The 21,167-nt window shown below is 35.9% G+C and overlaps 2 protein-coding genes across 2 annotated transcripts in view; one reads left to right on the top strand and one right to left on the bottom strand.

Moving 5' to 3' along the window:
• The window catches only part of LOC107754980 (fibulin-7-like), an 18,187-nt gene extending 16,514 nt beyond the window's left edge, over positions 1–1,673 (bottom strand). The window contains exons 1-2 of the mRNA XM_016571627.1: positions 1,495–1,673; positions 108–276 (exon numbers count right to left, since the gene is read on the bottom strand). Of these exons, the coding sequence (XP_016427113.1) occupies positions 108–276; positions 1,495–1,551 (226 nt within the window). The 5' untranslated portion in view covers positions 1,552–1,673. The remainder of the gene's footprint in view (positions 1–107; positions 277–1,494) is intronic.
• Positions 1,674–2,982: 1,309 nt separating this feature from the next.
• LOC107754985 (RNA-binding Raly-like protein) lies at positions 2,983–20,814 on the top strand. Its single transcript, XM_016571631.1, has 7 exons — positions 2,983–3,084; positions 4,513–4,617; positions 15,189–15,340; positions 18,538–18,651; positions 18,905–19,044; positions 19,887–19,935; positions 20,027–20,814. Exons 2-6 carry the CDS (start codon positions 4,550–4,552, stop codon positions 19,920–19,922), a joined length of 510 nt encoding a protein of 169 aa, XP_016427117.1. The 5' UTR covers positions 2,983–3,084; positions 4,513–4,549; the 3' UTR covers positions 19,923–19,935; positions 20,027–20,814.
• The last annotated feature ends 353 nt before the right edge of the window (positions 20,815–21,167 follow it).

Here is a 21,167-nt window from a genome sequence, read left to right as displayed (position 1 = left end):
ATGGGATGAACTGTTCCTTTAAGATGAGTGTGAATGACCGTGATGCACTTCATTGTCATGCTCTTGTCTGTATAAACTAGTTTGCTCGTGTGTGTAACAGACCTGACCTGTGCTCTTGTCTGTGTTGGATTTGTTGTGTTTTACTGTGCTGTTCTGTAAAAGGCTGAGTTTCTTCCGGAGGCTCCGTAGGCTCTGCAGGAAAGACGTCTCATGGGCAGAGAGAAGCTTTTGGACCTGCCTAAGAGCATTTAGCACTTCCTCTCCACTCTGACAGTCCTGTGCAATTAAAAAACATATATTAGACCGCTCATAAGAATAAATGAGCGCTGGCTAAATCACTACGTTTCAGTTAATTAACATTATTACCTGTAGAACTTTTTATCAGACATTTTATACTGTAAGACAAAATATTATAAGATATGATTTTTAACTTAAATGAAAATTTTATTTTTTTAAGCTGAAATTTAAATTGTTTTCATGTAGTTGCATTTTACAGTCCATTCTATTGTCCAGTCTTACAAACAAAGTTCACTGCTATTTTAGAGCTCAATTGCTCTGTCCACTGCAAATCTGGTTTAGTCTTGGACTAGATCTAATCTGTGTTTTGGAAAAAAGGCCATATAAGAGCCTGGTGTTAAAACCAAAGGCCAACACCACAGTGGTTTCTCAGCGTGAAAAAACTCTTTCATATTTGCAGACTGAGCTGGAAGATGTTTTGCAAATGTGAAGCATGTTTATGAAGAGAGCTTAACACAGCATTTGTTTTCATTACTAAACGCATTATTATATTAACACAATATTGATTTTACCACGCTCAAATTTCATTTAAAAGACTAAAGAAAAACATGATTTTATGAAGAAAGTAAATGTATTATTTTGATTCGGATTTTAGATTTAAAATTTTAATTATTCAGCAATAGACCTTGAAGAACCAGAATAAAATATTAAATTATTTCGTTTAAAATTATAATAATAATAATAATAATAATAGGACTATTTATAATAATAAAATGTTAAAATAATAGTGATATTGTTTCAAATCAAGAAACAGGTTTGGGTCGCCTGATAATATTAATAATAATAATGTCACTTTTTGTCTCTTAGAAATGCACATTTGATAGTAGTTTGAGTTAGGATGCAGAGGTAAATATTTGTTGATTATCAAAAAATCAGTAACATCTGTAAAAATGGTAGCAACCTCAGTTTTATACGGTTAAATTTATTCTGACCAAGTTTTTTTTTGCATAAACATTATATCGAACATTTATCGAACTCTTCATATCGTTTTATCGAAGAAAATTATATCGCCCAGCCCTAATATAATATAATATAATATAATATAATATAATATAAAAATATTAATGAATACACATTGCAGAATATTGATAAAGGCCCAATAACAAAAAATCTCAACACAACTACAAATTCTTTGTAAAAGTCCCAAAAAATAAAGTTTCTCTTTATGTTTATTTATATTGTTTCAAAGTAACTTACTTGCGCCTGAGATGTGAAGAGTTGGCTTGTAAAAATGATCATGAAAAAAACCTTCATCCTTATAATAACACAACAGAAGTCCTCAAAATCCTCAGTGAATGTAGAAAACTTGAGTTCAGTGTTGTTATTCCAGTTTGGTTACGTTCAACTCAGGCAAAAAGTGTGTAGATGCTGTTTGAGTCCAGATCGAGTCTTAGCTTGTTTTGAGGTGTTTTCATCCCGCCCTTCATCTGCGCGCGCGACTCTGGGGGAACTCAAACGACAAAGAAATATAAAGGTATTTAAAAAAATAATAATAGGCCTACCAATATTTATACTCTATATAATTACGATACCAAATAATTTAAGAGGGGAATGTCATTTCCGAAAGAAATTATAGGCCTATACCTTACTCTACCAAAGGTGTCTTTTGAAGAAGTCAGAAATATCAAACTAACCAAACATTTCCACTATATTATAGTTTTAAAATTGTAACTCAGTAGATCTACTGTTCAAAATAACAACAAATGTAGGCTATTTGGACACTTTCTGGTTCTCCGATTGCTGTAGGCTATATTTTACATATGAAATAAATGAACTTTTCCACGACATTCTAATTTATTGAGATGCACCTGTATAACATTCACGATGAAATTACTACTATACAGTTTCCCAAGCTGTATTTATCTGAGGACAAGTGTTTGTAAACACTAAGCTACTGCATAAAACAAATGTGGACTGCACAAATTATTATTATTATTATTTTATTTTATATTTTTTGCTTCATTTATTGAATAGTTGCAGTTATGGATTCAATTATAGCTACCAAAGCATTCAAACTGTATATCTTTTCACAGAAACCAGGCGTTCATTAATCATCCCCTCAAACGTGTTCCCCACGCAGCCGCATTTCTCAGAAAGCACAGCTGTCACAGACGACGGCTTCTCAAATCCCAAACCCACCACAGTTTTACCTCATCAGCGCTTTACAAGCGTGATTTCACCCGGTGTCTCGACTGGCTGGAGCGCAAAGCTAAAGTTAGTTTTTCATCTGTCATCCACTCACATTAGCGCAGTCGCGAGGGGAAGCTCAGGGGAGTGCATTTAAAGCTCCCTGAATAACGAGAAAAGAACCAGTCAGCTGTGTCATGTTAAAACGGAACCGGACAGTTTGATATTAAGTTATCGTTTCGTTGATTTTCTTAATAAGGGCGCCTGGAGGAGCTGTGGCGAACGCTAATGAAAGAACAGAGGCTGCTTGAACGCTGAAGCGAGACAGTGATGGATGGGGTCTCAGATGAATTTTGCTTTACAACTTTCATTTTTCCCGTCTGGATTTCTCCCATTCTCTTCTACAGGGAATGGATCAGTCCAGAAGCACATTTAAACCCCCTTTGGATTTGATGTGCTCGCAAATGGTACGAGCCCCAGTGTAGAAAAGCCATTAACTCCAGTGTATGAGCTCTCTCTCTCTCTCTCTCTCTCTCTCTCTCTGTGAGGTTAAATAAAGAGTGCATTTCGAGGGAAGCTACAGCAGATGAGCAGGATGTTCAGAATGTAAGACTGTAATGACCCCATTGAGAAGTCAGCGTCGCAGTCTTCAGTGAAAGTGTGAGTTTTTTCCTCTTTCTCTCACTCTATTCTCATCTGCATTTTACAGGACGCTGAACTGCTGTCAGATTGGAGTTGGTATTTTTTTGAATTGTTTTCTTCATGGTTTGCATATTTGATTACTGCATTCAAAAACATAAAGGTCGTATTTCACAAAAAAAAGAAAGAAACAAATAATAAGAAATTATATTTTGTATAAAGAATATGAAGTCTTCTTTGCATTGTGAAATTATCATGAGAATGAATCTAATTTCTGTTAAATGTATCTTGATTTGTTGTATACAGACATTCATTTTTACTGATTAAACAATAACAGCTGGATCCAGATAAGATGATTTTAATTACTGTTTACTGTATTCATTGTAGTTGTAATTACTGTTTACTGTTTTCTTTTTAAAATAAGATATGGATATTTAGATTTTATTAATTTTTAAGCTTTAGTTATGTGCTTTTGTCTTTTTTTAAATCTATTTTTGTTTAGCTTAAATTTATTTTTGGTCCATATTTAATTTTTCAACAGGTCTGTAAAAACATGGCCCAATTTTAATATAAAGGCATTTTCCATATTGATTGTTCACAGGTGTTATACCTGTATTACGAAGTACACATTGTGTTGTGTTGTAGCGTTAAAGGAAACGTATCTTAACAGATAGTGTCCTGGCAGAAAATTACCAATACATTTTCTAATTTTATTTCTAATTTCAGTTATTTTATTTACATTTTTTAAAGTTTTTATTAACAACAATGCTAAATCAACAGTGTGTTTTTATTTTTAATTTTTTATAAGATCAGCTAGAAATAGCACCTTATCAGTTGCACATTTTCACAATTTACACTGTAATAACATATAGAGAGAGTAATATTAGGCTATTATACAGTGACTTTCTGCAGCGTTTTGATGATTTAGTCACTGTTACTACTAATGTGTTATTTAATGTGAGAAGACAAATAATAGTACACAAACTCAAAAGTGTATAGGCTTTGTAGACAGACACACACACACACACATGCACTCCAGTTGTTTTATTGTAGTCATTACTTGTTAAATGGCCTATATCACTAGGACAATGATGCATTCGTGGTGAACGTGCACTGAATAGTGTTCACCATGTGACAGAGATATTAATCTCAAAACACAGATGATTAACCCTAACCAAGCAACATATGTTGGCTAATAATGTAATTTCTGTAAATCCTATTATATTGAGCCTGTCTTTCTTTAAATATATTTTGACAATTCCTATTGTAACTAAACTTATTTTTAGTTTTATTTTCTCCATTCTAACACCCTGATACCATAACCTTTTCATTTATTCTGTTTCTTGATAGAGGATACAGTCATTTTTTATTAAAGAGCGAGGCAGCGTGTGTCAGTGTGACAGAAGGAGTGTTGTTGTATTATTCAGTTCATTGTTGTTTTCCTTTCAGCGCGCACTTGTGCTGTCTTTCTTATTTAGACGAAAGCATGACGGGAGTTTTGCGACCCTCCAAACAGAGATCCGGTATGAAGCGACCTCGAAATGAGCCTTACAGGTACATCCACACACATTCATTTCTCACAGGCATATTTCACAGCTCATGTCTTGAGGAAATATGAAACATCTGCTTCCTGAGGGCGTGTGTCTCCCTCATTCTTCCACTCATATTTTTTGACACTGTGACACTGTGCTTTTCTCACTCTGATTCTCTCATCTTTGTCTCTAGTCTATCCATCTTTTTTCAGCCCCTGCCAACAACAATTTTTCGGGTGTTTTTAATATTAGGCTCTGTTCTGAGTTATGAGCTAGAGGACATTTCCAGTGCAATTACATTTGTATGAGGTATATTTTCGAAACTGTGACTGTGACCGCGAACTTTTGACTATCGGCATGAAGTCTGGTCCACAGCGTTTTTTTCCTATAAAAACCTAACGACTTTAATCACGGAAAGAACTACAATGAAGCATTGACATAATCAAATAAAAAAATGATGGAGAAATATAAAACTATCGGTTTAAATATGTTCATTACATGTCGAGAAACAGTATATTCTACATCAATTGTAAAATATGCAAATGTACACAAATATTTAAGTAGTTTGGGAGCATATGACTATGTAACATCATTCACATTGCTTCATGGGTTTGGGTTGGTGCTAAAGTGTTATTTTGGTGCAATTGTCGCAATTCACTGATTGGTGTTTTTTTTTTTTTTTTGCAGAATCATGGGTAATGTAGTTTTTCACAGTTTAATGATTAATGATTACATTAATACATTTATTAATGTACTTGTTATCAAGATTTTTGCTTCAAAAACATAATTTAGAAGTAATAAGCTATTTTCTGTCCTGTTTTTAACCCCCCTCATCAGAACGCTCTGTTTGAATAGGCGTGGCGGATTGTAGATTGTGATTTAGGTTAAAAACGCATAAATATTTACATCAAATTATCTGTTTAACATACAAAGCAATAGTGATCACGTAATGAAAACAGTTACTCACACTTGTGTTGCGGCATTACTGTCGGATCCAATATAGTCGGCACAGCATCATCTTTAAGTTTCACTCTTTCTGAAAATCCAGCGTTGAATTTTGCCTTGTTTGTAAACGAATCCGCGATAAAATGAAGCTTCTTACTAACACGGTCTGGATCTTCATTAAAAATAAAGTTAATCAACTCTTTCCTAATATTGGGATCAGATGCAAGGCAGTGCAAAGACTATTTTTCCACTGCTTGGCACTGAACAGCATCTTGTTGTCTTTTTCGTTTCGTTTCTGCATAGACCTGCGTTTGTCTCGGGTTATTTACACTACATGCAGGAATCGGTGGGCGGGGCTAAACAGGCAGTGATGTCAAAGTAGGCACTGATGTTTATCCACACTATTACGTCATAGAGTGGCACATTCCACAAGCTGTTGTTTTGGCAGACTGCCTTCAATATAAGCTGTTTTTAGACTAACAAGGAAGTTTTGAGTTCTGAAACTTACAGGATGTTTTTTAGTACAATGACCTCTTGTATATCAAAAGATCAAGGGAATTTGGGTTTCTCAGTTCATGACCCTTTAGAAATCACTTCCCCTATAGAGAAAATGAATGGGATTTTACTTCCGAAACCTACCTGTTGCACCCTATTAAGAAGTGCCCACTTAGACAGGAAGAGAATGTCTGACAAAAAAAGTATAAAATCGAAGCTTTGTAGACTTTAATTAGTTTAGACATTTATTTAATCAAAATACTATTTACATTTACAATTATGCCAGTAACTTTTAACCAGAATTGAATCTGTTTAGAAAAGTACACTGTAAAAAAAATTTTACCGTAAAAAATACGGTAGCAACATTTTAGGTTTTACCTAAACAAAACCAGCACAATTGTGCTTTTTTTCTGTGGTTTTCCTCTCTGTCAGAGGAATACTGATCTGAGAACCCGATTTGAGAATATCTGATTCCATGTGCTTTTTTCCTGCTTATATGTTATCATATCCGATCTGTGGCACATGGGAGGGGAATTTGGGTCACTTGAACCATGTAATGTAAATGCGGCCATAGAGACTTGGGCCCGAACATATTAGCAACTGCATAGCAACACTGTGGAAACCAGTCACGGTATGCTGGTGACTGTAGCAGCATTCGCGTATACAAACATCTATGATAAACACTGTTTATATACTGTATTACAGACCGAATTGAATGTCCTTTATCTACCCACAATGCACTCTAAGAAGTACAAGGTCTATAATGCAGTTTCACAGTCCATTTAATCTCATTTACCTTCCTAAGCATCCTACCAGCACTTAAACACACACTCTCTCTCTCTCTCTCACACACACACACACACACACACGAGCGCGACAGGAATTTACTCCACTTATTTGCATAATGTTACAGGGCGGCTTTGACTGGCGTCTTCTCTCTTGGCTCTGGGCTCCATATGACTCACGCAGCTGCTTATTTGCCTCTTGTTAAGTGTTTTCACACACCAGGAACTTTGTTCTCTATTTCAATCTCATCAGAAGATCTGACGTCTCATTGGTTATGGCCTGCGGTCAGATGCTGTTGTTACTGCATTAGTGTGCGCTGAGATTCAACACGACCCCTGGATTCTATCTGCATTTTAAACACCCTCCCGTAGGACCATGTATCCCATCGTAGAGAGAAAACCTCTGAAAATATGTTTGGCAGCATGCATTAGTGTGGCCCACTGGGGTTTCTCTAGTGGCCATTTTTTTGCTTGGAGATGTGTGTGTCTGCCATAACAAAAGTCTAAATGTAACCCTCTAGTGTGCACTTTGTTGCCTCTGGCTAACAAACCCGTTTCTTCACTTTGGAAGCATATAAGAGAGCAAAAATGATTCATGAGGGATTACTTTTAATAAAAATGGGACGTTTTTTTCTCGGCGCTCATTTTAAAATGTGTACTGTGTCAGGGATGAACATTTTTGCTCTGCAGAACTGCTCACTGAAAACGAGCTCTTCAAAAATACAATTCATATTTGTCCGTGAGTGAACAGATGCAACTAAATGAATATGGATGCAGACACAATAAAAAATAGCTACTGCAAATACTTCAAATATGTTCAGTTTACATATTTTAACAAATATGTTAGATTTTATTATATTATATATTATTAAATCATCTATCATTTAGTATTGACTTACCATTAAAGTAAAATGTAAGTAAAAAGTAAAACTTGTATCCAGTTCTGTTCTGTTGGATTCTGTCACTCTGGCAGTGAGTGAAAAATGTGTATGACAATGTTTAACGTAATAACCCCTTTAAATATCTGTTATTTTAAACATTGTAACATTTTTCTACTATTTTAACATACTATTCTAACATTAGTTGGAAAATTTAAATAGGTATATATATATTAATAAATGCAAAGTTCTGTTATGAAACTCCAGATGGCGTATATACAGTATATATATACCATTATTGTGATGGGGGGGCCCTGCAGTAAGTCATAGCCCCGGGGCCCAGTGCGGTCTTAATGCGGCCCTGGGCGCAGGCTGATAGGTTGCTACTCAGTCTGATAATATCACATCATTATTCACATTGCACAGCTGATTGGTTTCTTTTCACATCAACAGCCAATTAGCTCGCTGTTCAACATCAAATACTTGGCTTGTGCTTGCTGTAGCAATTGCAGTGCACTTCAGAAACCCTCCACCTTCTCCAGCTCCACCTGTATAGATCTGCTGCAGGGTAATCTCATGCATGTTATATATGGGGGATATTTCACATATGTTATATGGGCAGCAGCAGTATTATTTCTGTATATTACCATGCTAAACTCTCAGAGAGTTGTCATGACAGAAATATAAATATTTTCATAAATAAAAATCTGTCTTGCCATACAATGAAAGTTTATTTACACCACAGAATAAAAATTTCAAGAAGGTAATTGACTTTTTATCTCACAATTCTCAATATTTGTCTTGTAATTCTAAGATTATATACTAGAATTCAGACATTTTAGAAATGCAAGTTTATATCTCACAATTGAGATTTTAAAGTTTACTAGGTTTTTGTTCCTCAGAATTGGGAGTTTAAATATTGCTATTGTGAGTTTACAGTGAGCATTTCAGAATTATTATTATTATTTATTTATTTTTTTTAGACACATAGTTTGACCTCATACACATGCTTCTGAGAAAAATGTCAGAACTGTTAGATAAAAAGTTGCAATTACCTCTTTTATATTTTATTACATAAAAAATAAATAAGTGCTGTATGCCACAAGGCTGTTGGCGCCAACTTACATTAGATTTTTACATATTCTTATAAAATGTGAGTGGTGCAAAAGCTGCTGCCCTAATTTTTGGGTGGTTGTCATGTTGTTGCTAAGTGGTTGCTAAGACATGTTGAGTGTTTTTAGCATGAGTGTTGTAGTTGGTTGCTAGTGCGCTGCTATGTAGTTGTTAGGGTGTTATGTGTAGCCCAAGTTATAAGAGCCCACCCTTACGTCTTCAGGATTTTCTGTTGTCCAGATATGGTTGGGTTCCTCAGTCAATGGCATTTTATGGTATTTATGGTAAATCTGTCTGACCGCATTGAAAAGGAATAAATGAATAAATGCCAATGAAGTTTACTTAGGTTTAGGGTTTGGTTCAAATCACTAACCCTAATAAATCAGCAACAGTTTGAGTGATAGCACTGTTAAAGAGGTTCAGACACACTGGGACTGAGAAGCATTTGAGGCTCAGATCTGCAGCTGAGAGCAGGTTATTTTAAGAGCTGGATGTCACTGTCGTAAGACTCTTTTATCCTGCAGCTTAGAGCAGCAATCTGACTCAGTCTGATCCCATTGCAGTCTAATGTATATCTCCCTCAATCACCGTAGTCCTCCGAGGCAAAGTAATTTACAGCTCCCTATCTGTGGATCAGAGAATCTCTCTGGACTGTGTTGAATACATGGAAAACTGTAAGGGCCATAAAACAGTGGAACAGGACCAATATACTATTTGAACAGCACATTCAACTTCAGAGCAAAGTAAAAACACACAGGTGATCACGCAACAACACAATGCATGTTTGCTCATTAATTCATGAACTTGTGATGTTTTGTTCTGTTTACATATTTTAAGCTATTATATGTCTTTATTTTTCAGTTAATGGTATATGTATATACCATGGAGACCAATTAAGTTGATGGAGACAAATGAAATTTATAAGCAATTTTTGCCACTTTCTGCTGGAGAAATGGGACGGGAATGATGTATACTCTTCATATGTGGATATGGTTACTGTAGCAATAAAAACATGTAAAGGTGCAATCCACCCAACAACAAAAATATAAATCAGTCAACCAACCAGCCAACTACATACCAACCTACCTATCAATCAATCAGTCCATCAGTCAGTCCGCTCAGCAACCTATAAATCAGTCAGTCATTCAATTAATCAATCATAGACTAACCAACAATTGAATCAATCTACTAACTAGTCAGTCCGTCAACCAACCAACCAACCAATCCGTCCTCACAGCCTCAGGCGTCATGCCCATTGGACCATTGGCTGAACATCTGATGCATACAGGAAACACTTCAGCAGATTCGAAGTCATCCTCTGATTGGTTGAATTCTACAAGATTTCTGGGAGACGTGCGTCATGTTTTTTAATGGTCTACCTGGAAACAAAGTCGTCTGATTGAAGAAGAAAGCTGTCGTATTTACATCGGTGACAATGAGCATTTATCAAGATCAACTAAACACTGGATTCTTAAAAGTATGCGAGGTTCACACCGTACTCTTTAAAAGACATCCAAGAGTTTTGCTTGAGGCACGGTGGAATCTAAAAGAGGTATTTTAAAGGGGTCATATGATGTTGCTAAAAAGAACATTATTTAGTGATGTAGACATGTGGGGGCGTGTTAGAACGAGCCGTTTTAGGAGAGCGTGGACCAGTCTTAACTTTTATAAAGAATGTCTCTTTGGGTTTGAGACTTTAGTCTTTGCAACTTTAGGGATCTTATCTATTCACGAACAGCTTGTAACACTCCAAAGAGAAAGGAAAACTTGAAATCGCATCATATGATCCCTTTAACTTGTCAACGACTGGATATGGCAAGAGTCTTATTCTCTAAGCCTGGCCAACCGTTTTGTCAGAATTTGGAAGGTATTCCTAAAGATCCAGTTTTGCTATTTGTTTGCACCCTCAAATCTATTATGGAAGATCAAAAGAAATTCCTAATTGAGAAGGGTATATCAGCTACATGTGTGGGCAAAAATTATAGAACAGACGCTGATATAGCAGCTGAATTATTTAGTCTTGTGTTTGGTTCTCCAGAACTGCTTGTTGGAGTTAAAATGTAGAGATATATGTTCCAAACAGATGTTTACTGATGCGCCATTGTTGTTGTAAACTCATGAGACGTTTGTGAATTAATCATTTACCGGTAGGGTGACCATACATCCTCTTTTTCCTGGACACATCGAGGCCAAGATTTCTATATTGCCTACAACATCCAGGTTTTTGCTTTGTTTTCCTGTTTTCTTACTTGCTGAAGGTAATGACTGAAAAGCAGTTTGACCAGTAACATGCAGGCATTTTACATAATCAACCAATCGTGACACGTGATCTACAGAGAGTGGTCAAAGCGATTAAAATAAGTGTACATATTAGGTGTGTTCAAATAGAAGCGGCGATGCGCAGACTGATCGGTGTATGACATCAAAGTACCACGAGAGCGATTCAAAAGCATAAGGAGCCGTCTGCTCTCTATAGCTTTCACGGTACTTTGATACCATACACTGATCGGTCTGTGCAGCGCTGCTTCAAGTCAAACACTGGATGATTAAGCAATACAGAAATCCTTGCCAGGTTGTGTCTGGGAAAAAGAGGAGGTATGGTCACCGTATTTACTGGTTGCACACCGGTCTGTTATTGTGGGGACACTTCCACGCCATAAATCAAAATGTGATTGGTTGCTTTACCTGTCAGTCATATGGCCTTTTGGGTGGTCCCATTCTAAGCGCTCATGGTTCCCAAGCCTTCTGCTGTCAGTCTAAAGGTCTGGCTATGCGAAACTATCAGTCAGTCAACCAACCAATCCAACCCAACAAACTACCAAATAATCAACAAACTTACCAATCAATCAATTATCAGTCAGTCAGTGTACCAGTCAACCCAGTAGTATTGTGATTGTTTTATCAACCAAGCAACCAGCCATTCAACCAATCAATTAATGAGTCTGTCTACCATTCAACCTACTGATTGTTCTATCAACCAACCAATTATTCAGTCAAGGCTTGTCCAAAAACCCACACTTGTTGTCTTGCCACTTCAGAGCGTGTGCATGCAACAGGAAGTAAGTGTGCAAGACCCAGGTCTTAAAAACTTTAAAGCGCAGTGCCCTTAATACACACTAAATCCACTCCGAAGCAGTACTCGAGCCTAAGTGTATCCCATCTCATATCCCCTGCATCATGTTCTGGAAATAAATTTAGACTTTTTGCAGAGATCTCGCGGAAACTTTGTGGTTTAAGTTAAATATTAATAATTATATATTACATATGATTTGGTCAAAAGTGTTGCACATTTTATTGGTGCAAAGATGAGTATGTTTATTTTGTACAACATTTGGAACTGCTTTTGGTCACTTAAGCACCACAGCTGCTAAATTGTGGATCTGTTATAGTGACTACTGAACAGACATTTAGAAGTTCATTTTAACAAGCAATGTATTGGAAATCAAAATAAAGCTTTGTAAACACTTGCATTTTGATAACACTATATGTGTCCCATTGGGTAATGGAAAGTTCTACACACACTTGAGGTCTTCATGCTCACTTGAACACTTATACAGGAAATACATCAAAATACAGGAGATAAGTCATGTAAGTAGACAAGTGGTCAAGTGCAAAGACCACAAGTGTGGGTATTTTGACAAGCCCTAACCTTCTGACTGTTCTCTCAACTAACCAACCAGCCAGCCAACCAATCGATATATTAGTCAATCTACCAATTAACCTACTGACCGTTTAATAAACCAGCCAACCAATCCATAACATTTTACTGTTTTAATTTACTGTATTGTGCTGTGTTTAATTTTAAAAATTTCACTCAACCAAACAAACAAATCAATCAGTCTATTAATCAGTCAGTCAGCCAGCCAATTAACTAACCAGTCAGACAACCAACCAACCAATCAATCTGTTAGTCATTCAGTCAGCTAACCAATTAACCTACTGACCAGTCATTCAAATGTTGTCACTTTTAATATTATTACATGAACTAACAATGAACAGTTCATTGTTAATTCATATGTGTTCATTAATTTAAAAGTATACATTCTAAAAAATGCTGGGTTAAATACAACCCAGTGCTGGGTAAATAGGGACAAACCCAGCAATTGGGCTGTTTTGACCCAGCCTTCTGGGTAGTAACCCAACTGCTGGGTCAAAACAACCCAATTGCTGGGTTTGTCCCTATTTTACCCAGCACTGGGTTGTATTTAACCCAGCATTTTTTAGAGTGTACTTAAAATACTAAAATGTATATAGAAATGAACATTAACCCAAAATATGAAATACTTACAAAATACTTTAGTTCATTGTTATTTCATGTTAGTGCATTCATTATTGTTAACATATAGAGCATTATTGTGAAGTGATATCAGATTGCTTAACTATTTTGTACGTTATCTGCTTCAAAACAAAATGTGTTTTTCACCCATATCCAGTCAGCACATTAGAAAAGCTCAGCAGGAATGTCTGAGTCACTGGTATATGTGTGCTGTTCAATTCTCCATCAGTTGTATTGTCATACTAATATAAATTATTATTTATGATCTCTCAAGTCATGTTGTGAGGTTCGCTCATGCGTGATCCAAAGCCAACCGCATTTACAGATTTCAGTTCTGTGGACGCAGCAGTATATTTCAGTTGTGGGGCTTTTCATTATTTTCCCTTACATCTGAAATGCTCATGTTTTGATTTTTAACCGTGCTGAAATAGCAAAAGATTTCCTTCCACTCCATTAACTTCCATCCCGCTTCTGTGAGCCCGATTCATTTCAGCCAAACCATTTTCGCCCTGTGTGCACACTCGATCTGAATTAATCAATCTGAATTACCTCAGGGCAAGAATCAATCATGACAAACACACAAAGGACAAGTGAGCAGTTTCAGCTTCACACTGTTTAATACTGTCTGTTCAATGAATTTGTCCCAGCGTGCTGTTTAACACCTTCTGTCCTGCAATGATCTACACAGTGAATTTAGTGAACAACAAACAGATGCGCTAATGATACAGCAAACAATTTCTGCGAGCTACAATGATAGATCAGAATGCTTGTGCCAATTCAATATTGTTTTATAAAGCTAAACCTCATAAAGAGAGATACTATCGCCGGATGATGTCTTTATGGCCCCTGCTGTTCTACAATTTATTGAACAGCCAGCAAATCCATCTTCGCAATAAAATGAAAGCTGATATGTGTCCTGATGTACATGAATGACCGTTGATAGAAGCGCATACAGTGAAGCGTTTGATTCAGATGCGTGTGGCGTGTGAGCCGTCAGACAAAGACTGAACTCTGGATAATGAAGCTTGTCTTATATATATATATATATATATATATATATATATATATTATTTCAGGTTAAATTTATTTTATTTCAAGTAATGAAAAAGTTTTTCTTTGGTTTTAGATTTAATTTTAGTTTTTGTTAACTAATACTAACAATATTAGTGATTTTGAATAATTTTCTTAGTTAACAATTTTAGTTAAGGTTTGAGTAATTTTGTAATTTTGTGGTGTTTTTATCATTTTTACTATGTGTGTGTTTTTCATGAAATAAAACTTTTGAATGGTAAAAAAATTAATAATTAATAAATAATTTTATTTTAAAGAATTTCATATGAGGCTTTCTGATGATATCAGGACACTTTATGTACCCACCCAACATATTTCACTTTGAACCCCCAAGATCTCAAATTTAAAATGGTAAAATATGGTAACCACACTCTTACTCCTTGCGGAAAGCCTTATGTACCTAACTAAAATTTTGAATTTACGCAATTTAATTTAAAAACCATAATATTTAATCATCTGACTCCCAATGGACATTTCAGTTCTGCAGAAAACTGCAGCACTTTCTTTAGCTGCAGAATCAGTGTGGGCCTGCTTATGCCTTTATTTCTGTCTGGTCCCGTCTCTTTCGCTCTATCCTAGCCCGTTTTCCTAATTGCATGCTCCATCACGCTCTTGACACCAGCAGCAGATTTCTCCGAATCTCTCATCTCCTGATATCTCTCTCCGGTCACAAACCGCTAGGCCTCAGGGCATAATGGGAAAAGTCTCCTATTTCATAGACCCTACTAATCTTTGAATAAAAGCTTAGCAATTTTTGAAAAAGCTCTTTGCCAAGTTTTGCCGGAGATGTTCGCAGCATGCCGAGGATGTGACAGAGCGGATAAAGCTGGAGACGTAGAGGGATCAGTAAAGTGCCATGCCGCTAATGTATGTATCATGCAGAGGCTGCGGCTGGCATGCATAATTAGCTGTGATGTTCTTCAGTCGCGGAACAGGAAGTAGGCCAGGGCCTGCCAATAATAACCGTGCCTTGTGAATCAGAAGAAAATCTTATTTTCTTTCAAATCACTTGTCTGGTTTTCATTTTCAGGGTTTTCGACAATCAACATGTTCCGACCATCCCATGTGACTTTGCATCTTTTCGACGGGTGTGTTCATCGCCCTCTTCGTCTTCCGCAGCCCTGCGGCAAAGCAGAGTAAAACCTCAGAGCAGACACAAGTCCAGGAGCAGAGGAATCCAGCGTAAGATGCACTGACATCTTTCAAAGCTCAAGATAAAGACCAAATAAAGACCAAAATTGAAGTTTTAGCATATATACAATTAAAATATACCACTTTTCCAAGAAAAAGGGACTGAATATATTAATGACAAGTCTCACATTAGGGGGACTGTCCAAATATTTATCCAAAAAAAATGCTCTCAAAAACTGAATTTGGCTATTAATAGCAATTATTACAACGCGCACACACACACACACACACACATATATATATGTACAGTATGTATATATCAGCTTTGCATAAATTACATTTTAGCATATATTCAAATATTAAAATAACATATTAAAACAGAAAGTTATTATTTTATATTAGAATAATATTTGAAAATCAGTGAAATTTTAGTATAAATTAACATAGTTTTTATTATTATTTAGATTTTTTTGCCATTATTGTCTTCATGTCTGTATAGTTTTTATTAGAGTTTTAGTTTTACTTATCTTATTACATACAGTTTAAATTAATTACTAAATTAAAATGGCAAATAAAAATCTAGAGAATATCTGATTGGTCAATCGCGCCATCCAGCGGTATGTTATTCCCAGATAACAACCGCCAAATTGAATAACACACCGCTCATCCGGGTACTACGAGTTATCTTGACCGGTACTACTTATATGCTTAACGAGTCACTCCGCTATCGTTGACTGTCTGGCGCCATCTTGTGACTGAAAACACTTAACCACCGCGTGTTACAATGGAAGACTTCAGCATTAATTTCAACATATATGGTAAAAACAAATCTTTTTAGCCGTGTAATAAGCGGGATAATGTACATCCAGCCGGTTGTTATCTCAAAATAAACCCCTTCAGGCTGATACAAGACCCCTCCACTTCACGTCGGGGTCCTGATCACCCTGTCGGGGTTTATTCTGAGATAACAACCGGCTGGATGTACATTATCCCTTACATAGCAAATTATGGTTTTGCTGGGCTGCATAACGGTTATGCACCATTCCAATTTCCTGTTTTGATAGAAAATCCACAGCGTCTACAATGGCCACAATTGTTGCTACATAACATGACAAAAATCAAAGAAAACTTTTTATTTATTTTTTTTTTTACATTGTTCATGGAACAGGTTTTTTTTCTGAAACATTTTAGTTGGACATTTTTCTTATTTATTTATTTATTTTTTTTATGTAACTACTTGTTTTAGAATGTTTAGAGTAACATTCCCAAAATTTTTAAACGAATGTTTGCATAACCAAGAAAAACTATATATTTTAAAGCATTTTTAGAAATTGACATTTTGAATGTTCAAAGAACATTCAGAAATAACTTTTCCATAACTCACTGGGAATGTTAGCAAAACATTGGTAGAGCATATTGTCCAGTCCAGTTGGGAAACCTGTTTGGACACAATTGTAATTTTTCATCTGTTACAGTTTGTTTTACAAACAATACACTTTAAAATGTAGGCAGCCTCGAGCTGTTGCAATGACCGATATGTGACAAGGTCAAGCCCCTTCGTAGAAACATATTTGTCCAACCAGTGACAGATGGGGAGCAGGACAGAATAGAACAGTTAGGAAACCCATTTGGAAACAATTGTGATTTTTGTCATTTTAAAATGTAGACAACCTCAAGCTAATGCAACACGACAGTGGTTAAGCCCAGTTTAGACACATTTTTGCTCAACCAATTACAGATGGGAGGCGGGACACAAAGACCAGTCGGGAAACCTGTTTGGAAACAGTTACTTTTAGCTTGTTATAGTTTGTTTTATTAATTACACATTGTAAAATGTAGCCTCAAGCTTTTTCAGCTCCAAGTAATTCAACAGTCGTGCACGGTGTTGACACAATATAATGGTACAGTCACATTAGCCAAATTGCAGAAAATTTTGCATGCAGTAGGTCCATTGGATACTGTAAATAGTGTAGCAATGTATACTTTCAAATCTTTTTCGCCTACACATGAAACTCACGACTATGCGGATTCCTATTGAAATGATTGGATTTCGTCTGTGAAATTTCCATAGTTATAAACTAAATAAATTTGACATTGCTGTGCAAATTAAAGTTAAACTGTCAGTATGTTTATAAACAAGCTGCCTGAGCAAATTTAAGGTAACTCTATCGCCCCCTTGAGTCCTGGAGTTTGTCACAGTGAGAAAGCATATTATATAGAAAGGTACAGTGTTGCAATGCATTAGCATTGATGTTTGCGTTTGTGTCTCATGGTAAATATCAGCATCGCTTTTACAGTGTTTTGTACCCTCAGATTGTGTTTTGGTGAAAGTTGCTCATATAATCGTGTTTTGGTGAGCGTCTATAACTACGTGCATGCATGCACCTCTGCTGACGAACTCCAGATGGTTTCTTCATTAAAATCCTCCCTCCGCTATAGAACTACTCCCTCAGTAATCAAACCTAGCCTATCACCAAAAGCAATTATAGCAAATTAATAGTGCATGACCAATAAGAAACGTTTATAGTGCTTTATTACAAGCCCTAATAGTTTTTACTGCCAGCAGATCACAGTAGAATGAGTTTGCCTTTGTAGCTGGGAGGTCAAACCGCTTTTTAATGGCTGGTGCTGAGCTGGAATGGGATTTTTTTATCCAGCTGGGATTGGAGGGGTGTTTGAGTGGTGTTAACACGCTGCGGAAAAGCGGTCCAATCTAAGTTTCCATCATTAGAGACATTAGATTAGAAGAGTTGCTTATATCGGGGCTTCCTTATTTGTCTCTTGAAAGTCCGACAATTGAACTTTTTGGCTGAGGTAAGCTGAAATATAAATTTTTATTTTGCTATACTATGCTTAAAATGGTGCAAGCACTCAAACTGTGGCTCAACCAATGATGTGAGTTTGGGGAGGGGCTACATGTTTGTCCAACCAATGACAGATGGAGGGTGGGGCATAAAAAAACAGTTGGGAAACTTGTTTGGAAACAGTTATTTTTGCAGTTCATTTGGTGCTGCTACTTGCACAGAAATGACATGCTTTATCACAAAATCCACTATTTTTTGTGCACTAACTGCTAGGCTACATCTCAGATGTCTTTACATCTTTATTTAAAGCTGCAGTGTGTCATTTCTGCTTCACTAGTGGTGGCAAATTGAAATGCAATATGTTTGTTAATACTGTCTCAATTAGTTAGTCGCTAGTGTCGCTGAACATAACATTAATGCTCGCTAACCTCCTTCTCTCTGCAGTGAGAATGGAGGAGCTGATGTGCATTAAGAAAGAACTGACGGTGATTAAATCACAGATAGACGAGCTGCTGGACAGTCTGGAGCGGATGGACCCTCAAAGCCAAGAGCTGGCCGGTAAAACGCTCCTTCTTTCATCATCAGATGCACCTTGTAAAGGTGGATTATGAACCAGGCCAGTGGGGTCTCCGACTGTCTCATATTTGTGATGTTATTTGTCATTATTTGAACATTAAGTCTCACATTTTGTGCAAGTGGGGCCTCTGAAGGGGGTGTTGCTTCAGGGCCTTGGCAGCTTTTCTGTCCTTGATCTTCAGTTTTATGTCATTTAGTGTGTGTGTGTGTGTGTGTGTGTGTGTGTGAATCTCAGGAGACGGAGTGGCATTCTCTCCGCTCCATGGCTCTCTGAACAGTGCGGACGATTCGTCTGGTAGCCCTCCTCCCCTGAGGACAGACAGAGACACTCAGAGCCCACAGACTGCAGACAGCAGTGATGAAGACAGACAGCATGTAAACACACACACACACACACACACACACACACAATGGCTAATGCTCAACTCTTACTCAAACACTTAGGAACAATGTGATTAATGTAATCGTGAGACCAGATTAAATCAATCATATACCAATAAATTAAGTCTGCATTTTTATAAATTTACTGTCAAATTTTCATAGTTAAAGAAATTGTGGCCACTGTCAAACGTAGTGAAATTAAACATTCTGAAGATTGCGAAGCTTCTTACTATTACTGAAGGACATTTATATATTAAACATATTTTAACACATAAGAAACATATTTTAGAAGCATTAAGAATTGTTGAATGCATTTTTAATTAATCTGAATTTTTTCAGATTTTTTTCTTTTTGTAATTTCTAATTAAGTAATGTGTATGGATATTTATTTACATTTAGGTTTATATATATATATATATATGTATATATATATATATATATGTATATATACACGTTACAATTCAGTCAAAAATGCTGTTATTGTTATTTTTGTTACTTATTGAGAATTACCTTTTTTACATTACTTTTATAATAACCACATTTTTGTGCATTACAGTTGTCATTCTTATAATTGTGAAATGAAATGACAGGTTATTGACAGGTTTCTTGTAATAATTATGGCGTTTTGATGTAAACTGTGGTTATCATGATGAATTTAAATTAAACGTAGATTTTGAATCAGGCTTACAAAGCAAACTTTTTATTGTTATTGATTGATTGATTGAATAAAACATCTTTCAACAATATTACAGGATATTAAAAAATGGTATAATGCTATAAAATGTTAGCTGTTTTACAGTCTATCCATGACATTTATCCATGCATGTGTTTTCTAGGTTAATTACTATGAATCAGATATGCTCTATATGTAAAGACAGGTTTCAGGTAAGTTGGAACCTGTGACTTTTTTTTACATTTTTTTATAAACTGCCAAACTGTTGTTCCCCTCTAAATGTTCTGTTGCGCTTTCTCACAGATTCCCAATTCAGATACCAAGTTTTGGGTAAACGTCACAGGATCTCTAACGATGATCTAAAGAAAACGATCAGGAAATATATTTGGATCAGTTCCAGATATCCAGATCTGTTGAAACTGTCATCATGTAACGTGAACATGAATCCGGTTTGAATCCAGTTGTGGAGCAGCTGTTTAAACAGACCAAAGCTGCTGCTGCTTTTATGAATTATATGAACACAAGCTGTTTTTTTCCATGATTTCAGTCAGTAAAACACTGATACGACTCGAGATCAGGATAAAATTAAAGTACACACACACACACGCACACTTGTTATTGCAAATATCCTACATAAATTATATTATGGTTCTACACAACAGCTCAACTGATATGGGTTATTAAATGACTGATGCTAATAATGATATCTATATCAACTGATAGACCCTGGTATATTGAAAAAATTGTTCAATTATGTATATTTATGAGCCAAACATGAGATTTAAGATGTGCATAACCACTTATTTTAACCCAAATGTCATTCAAATTCACAATAATTGAATGTGTAATAATTGTTACATAATTCATAATTTTGGAATTGGCACAATGACTACCATCTACCTCTGTTGTTGGTGTTTGGTCAGTGCAAGTGATGTGCAAATATTTCCCCATTAATCTCTCGCTCTGGCCAGTTTAGTTTTATGACTAGATGTACTGTATGATAAGGATATGTCTTTTTCTTCATGTGAAAATGTAGTCGAGTTTTTTCTTCTTCACTTCAAGTCTTTTGAAATAAGTCATAAAATAGTGATTTCCTGCTGAATGTTTTTTTTTTGTTTTTTTTGTAATATACTTTTTTGTAATACATTACTGTGGTTATGTAAAATATTGTGGAATGCTGTTTTGTTTGTATCACTTTGTCAATTGCATTGTGAATGTATTCACCAACAGAAATAAAAATACATTCATGTACAGTATGTTGATATAGAGACTCAAATGGTTTTTGTCCAATTATAATGTTAAGGACAGAATTGTAATAAAAGTGTTAAAAGGCATTATCTATACAATCACCAGGGTTTTGAATCAGCACTTTAGGGGAGATGATTAAACTTCTATTTTCATGACATTTTAACTATTAACTACTTGTTGACTAATGATCTGTTAA

This window comes from Sinocyclocheilus rhinocerous, unplaced genomic scaffold (genome assembly GCF_001515625.1).
Source record: "Sinocyclocheilus rhinocerous isolate Xijiao unplaced genomic scaffold, SAMN03320098_v1.1 scaffold3125, whole genome shotgun sequence".
In the NCBI taxonomy this organism is placed as follows: domain Eukaryota; kingdom Metazoa; phylum Chordata; class Actinopteri; order Cypriniformes; family Cyprinidae; genus Sinocyclocheilus; species Sinocyclocheilus rhinocerous.
The sequence above is the reverse complement of the archived record's forward strand: the minus strand, read 5'-3'. Positions and strand labels throughout refer to the sequence as shown.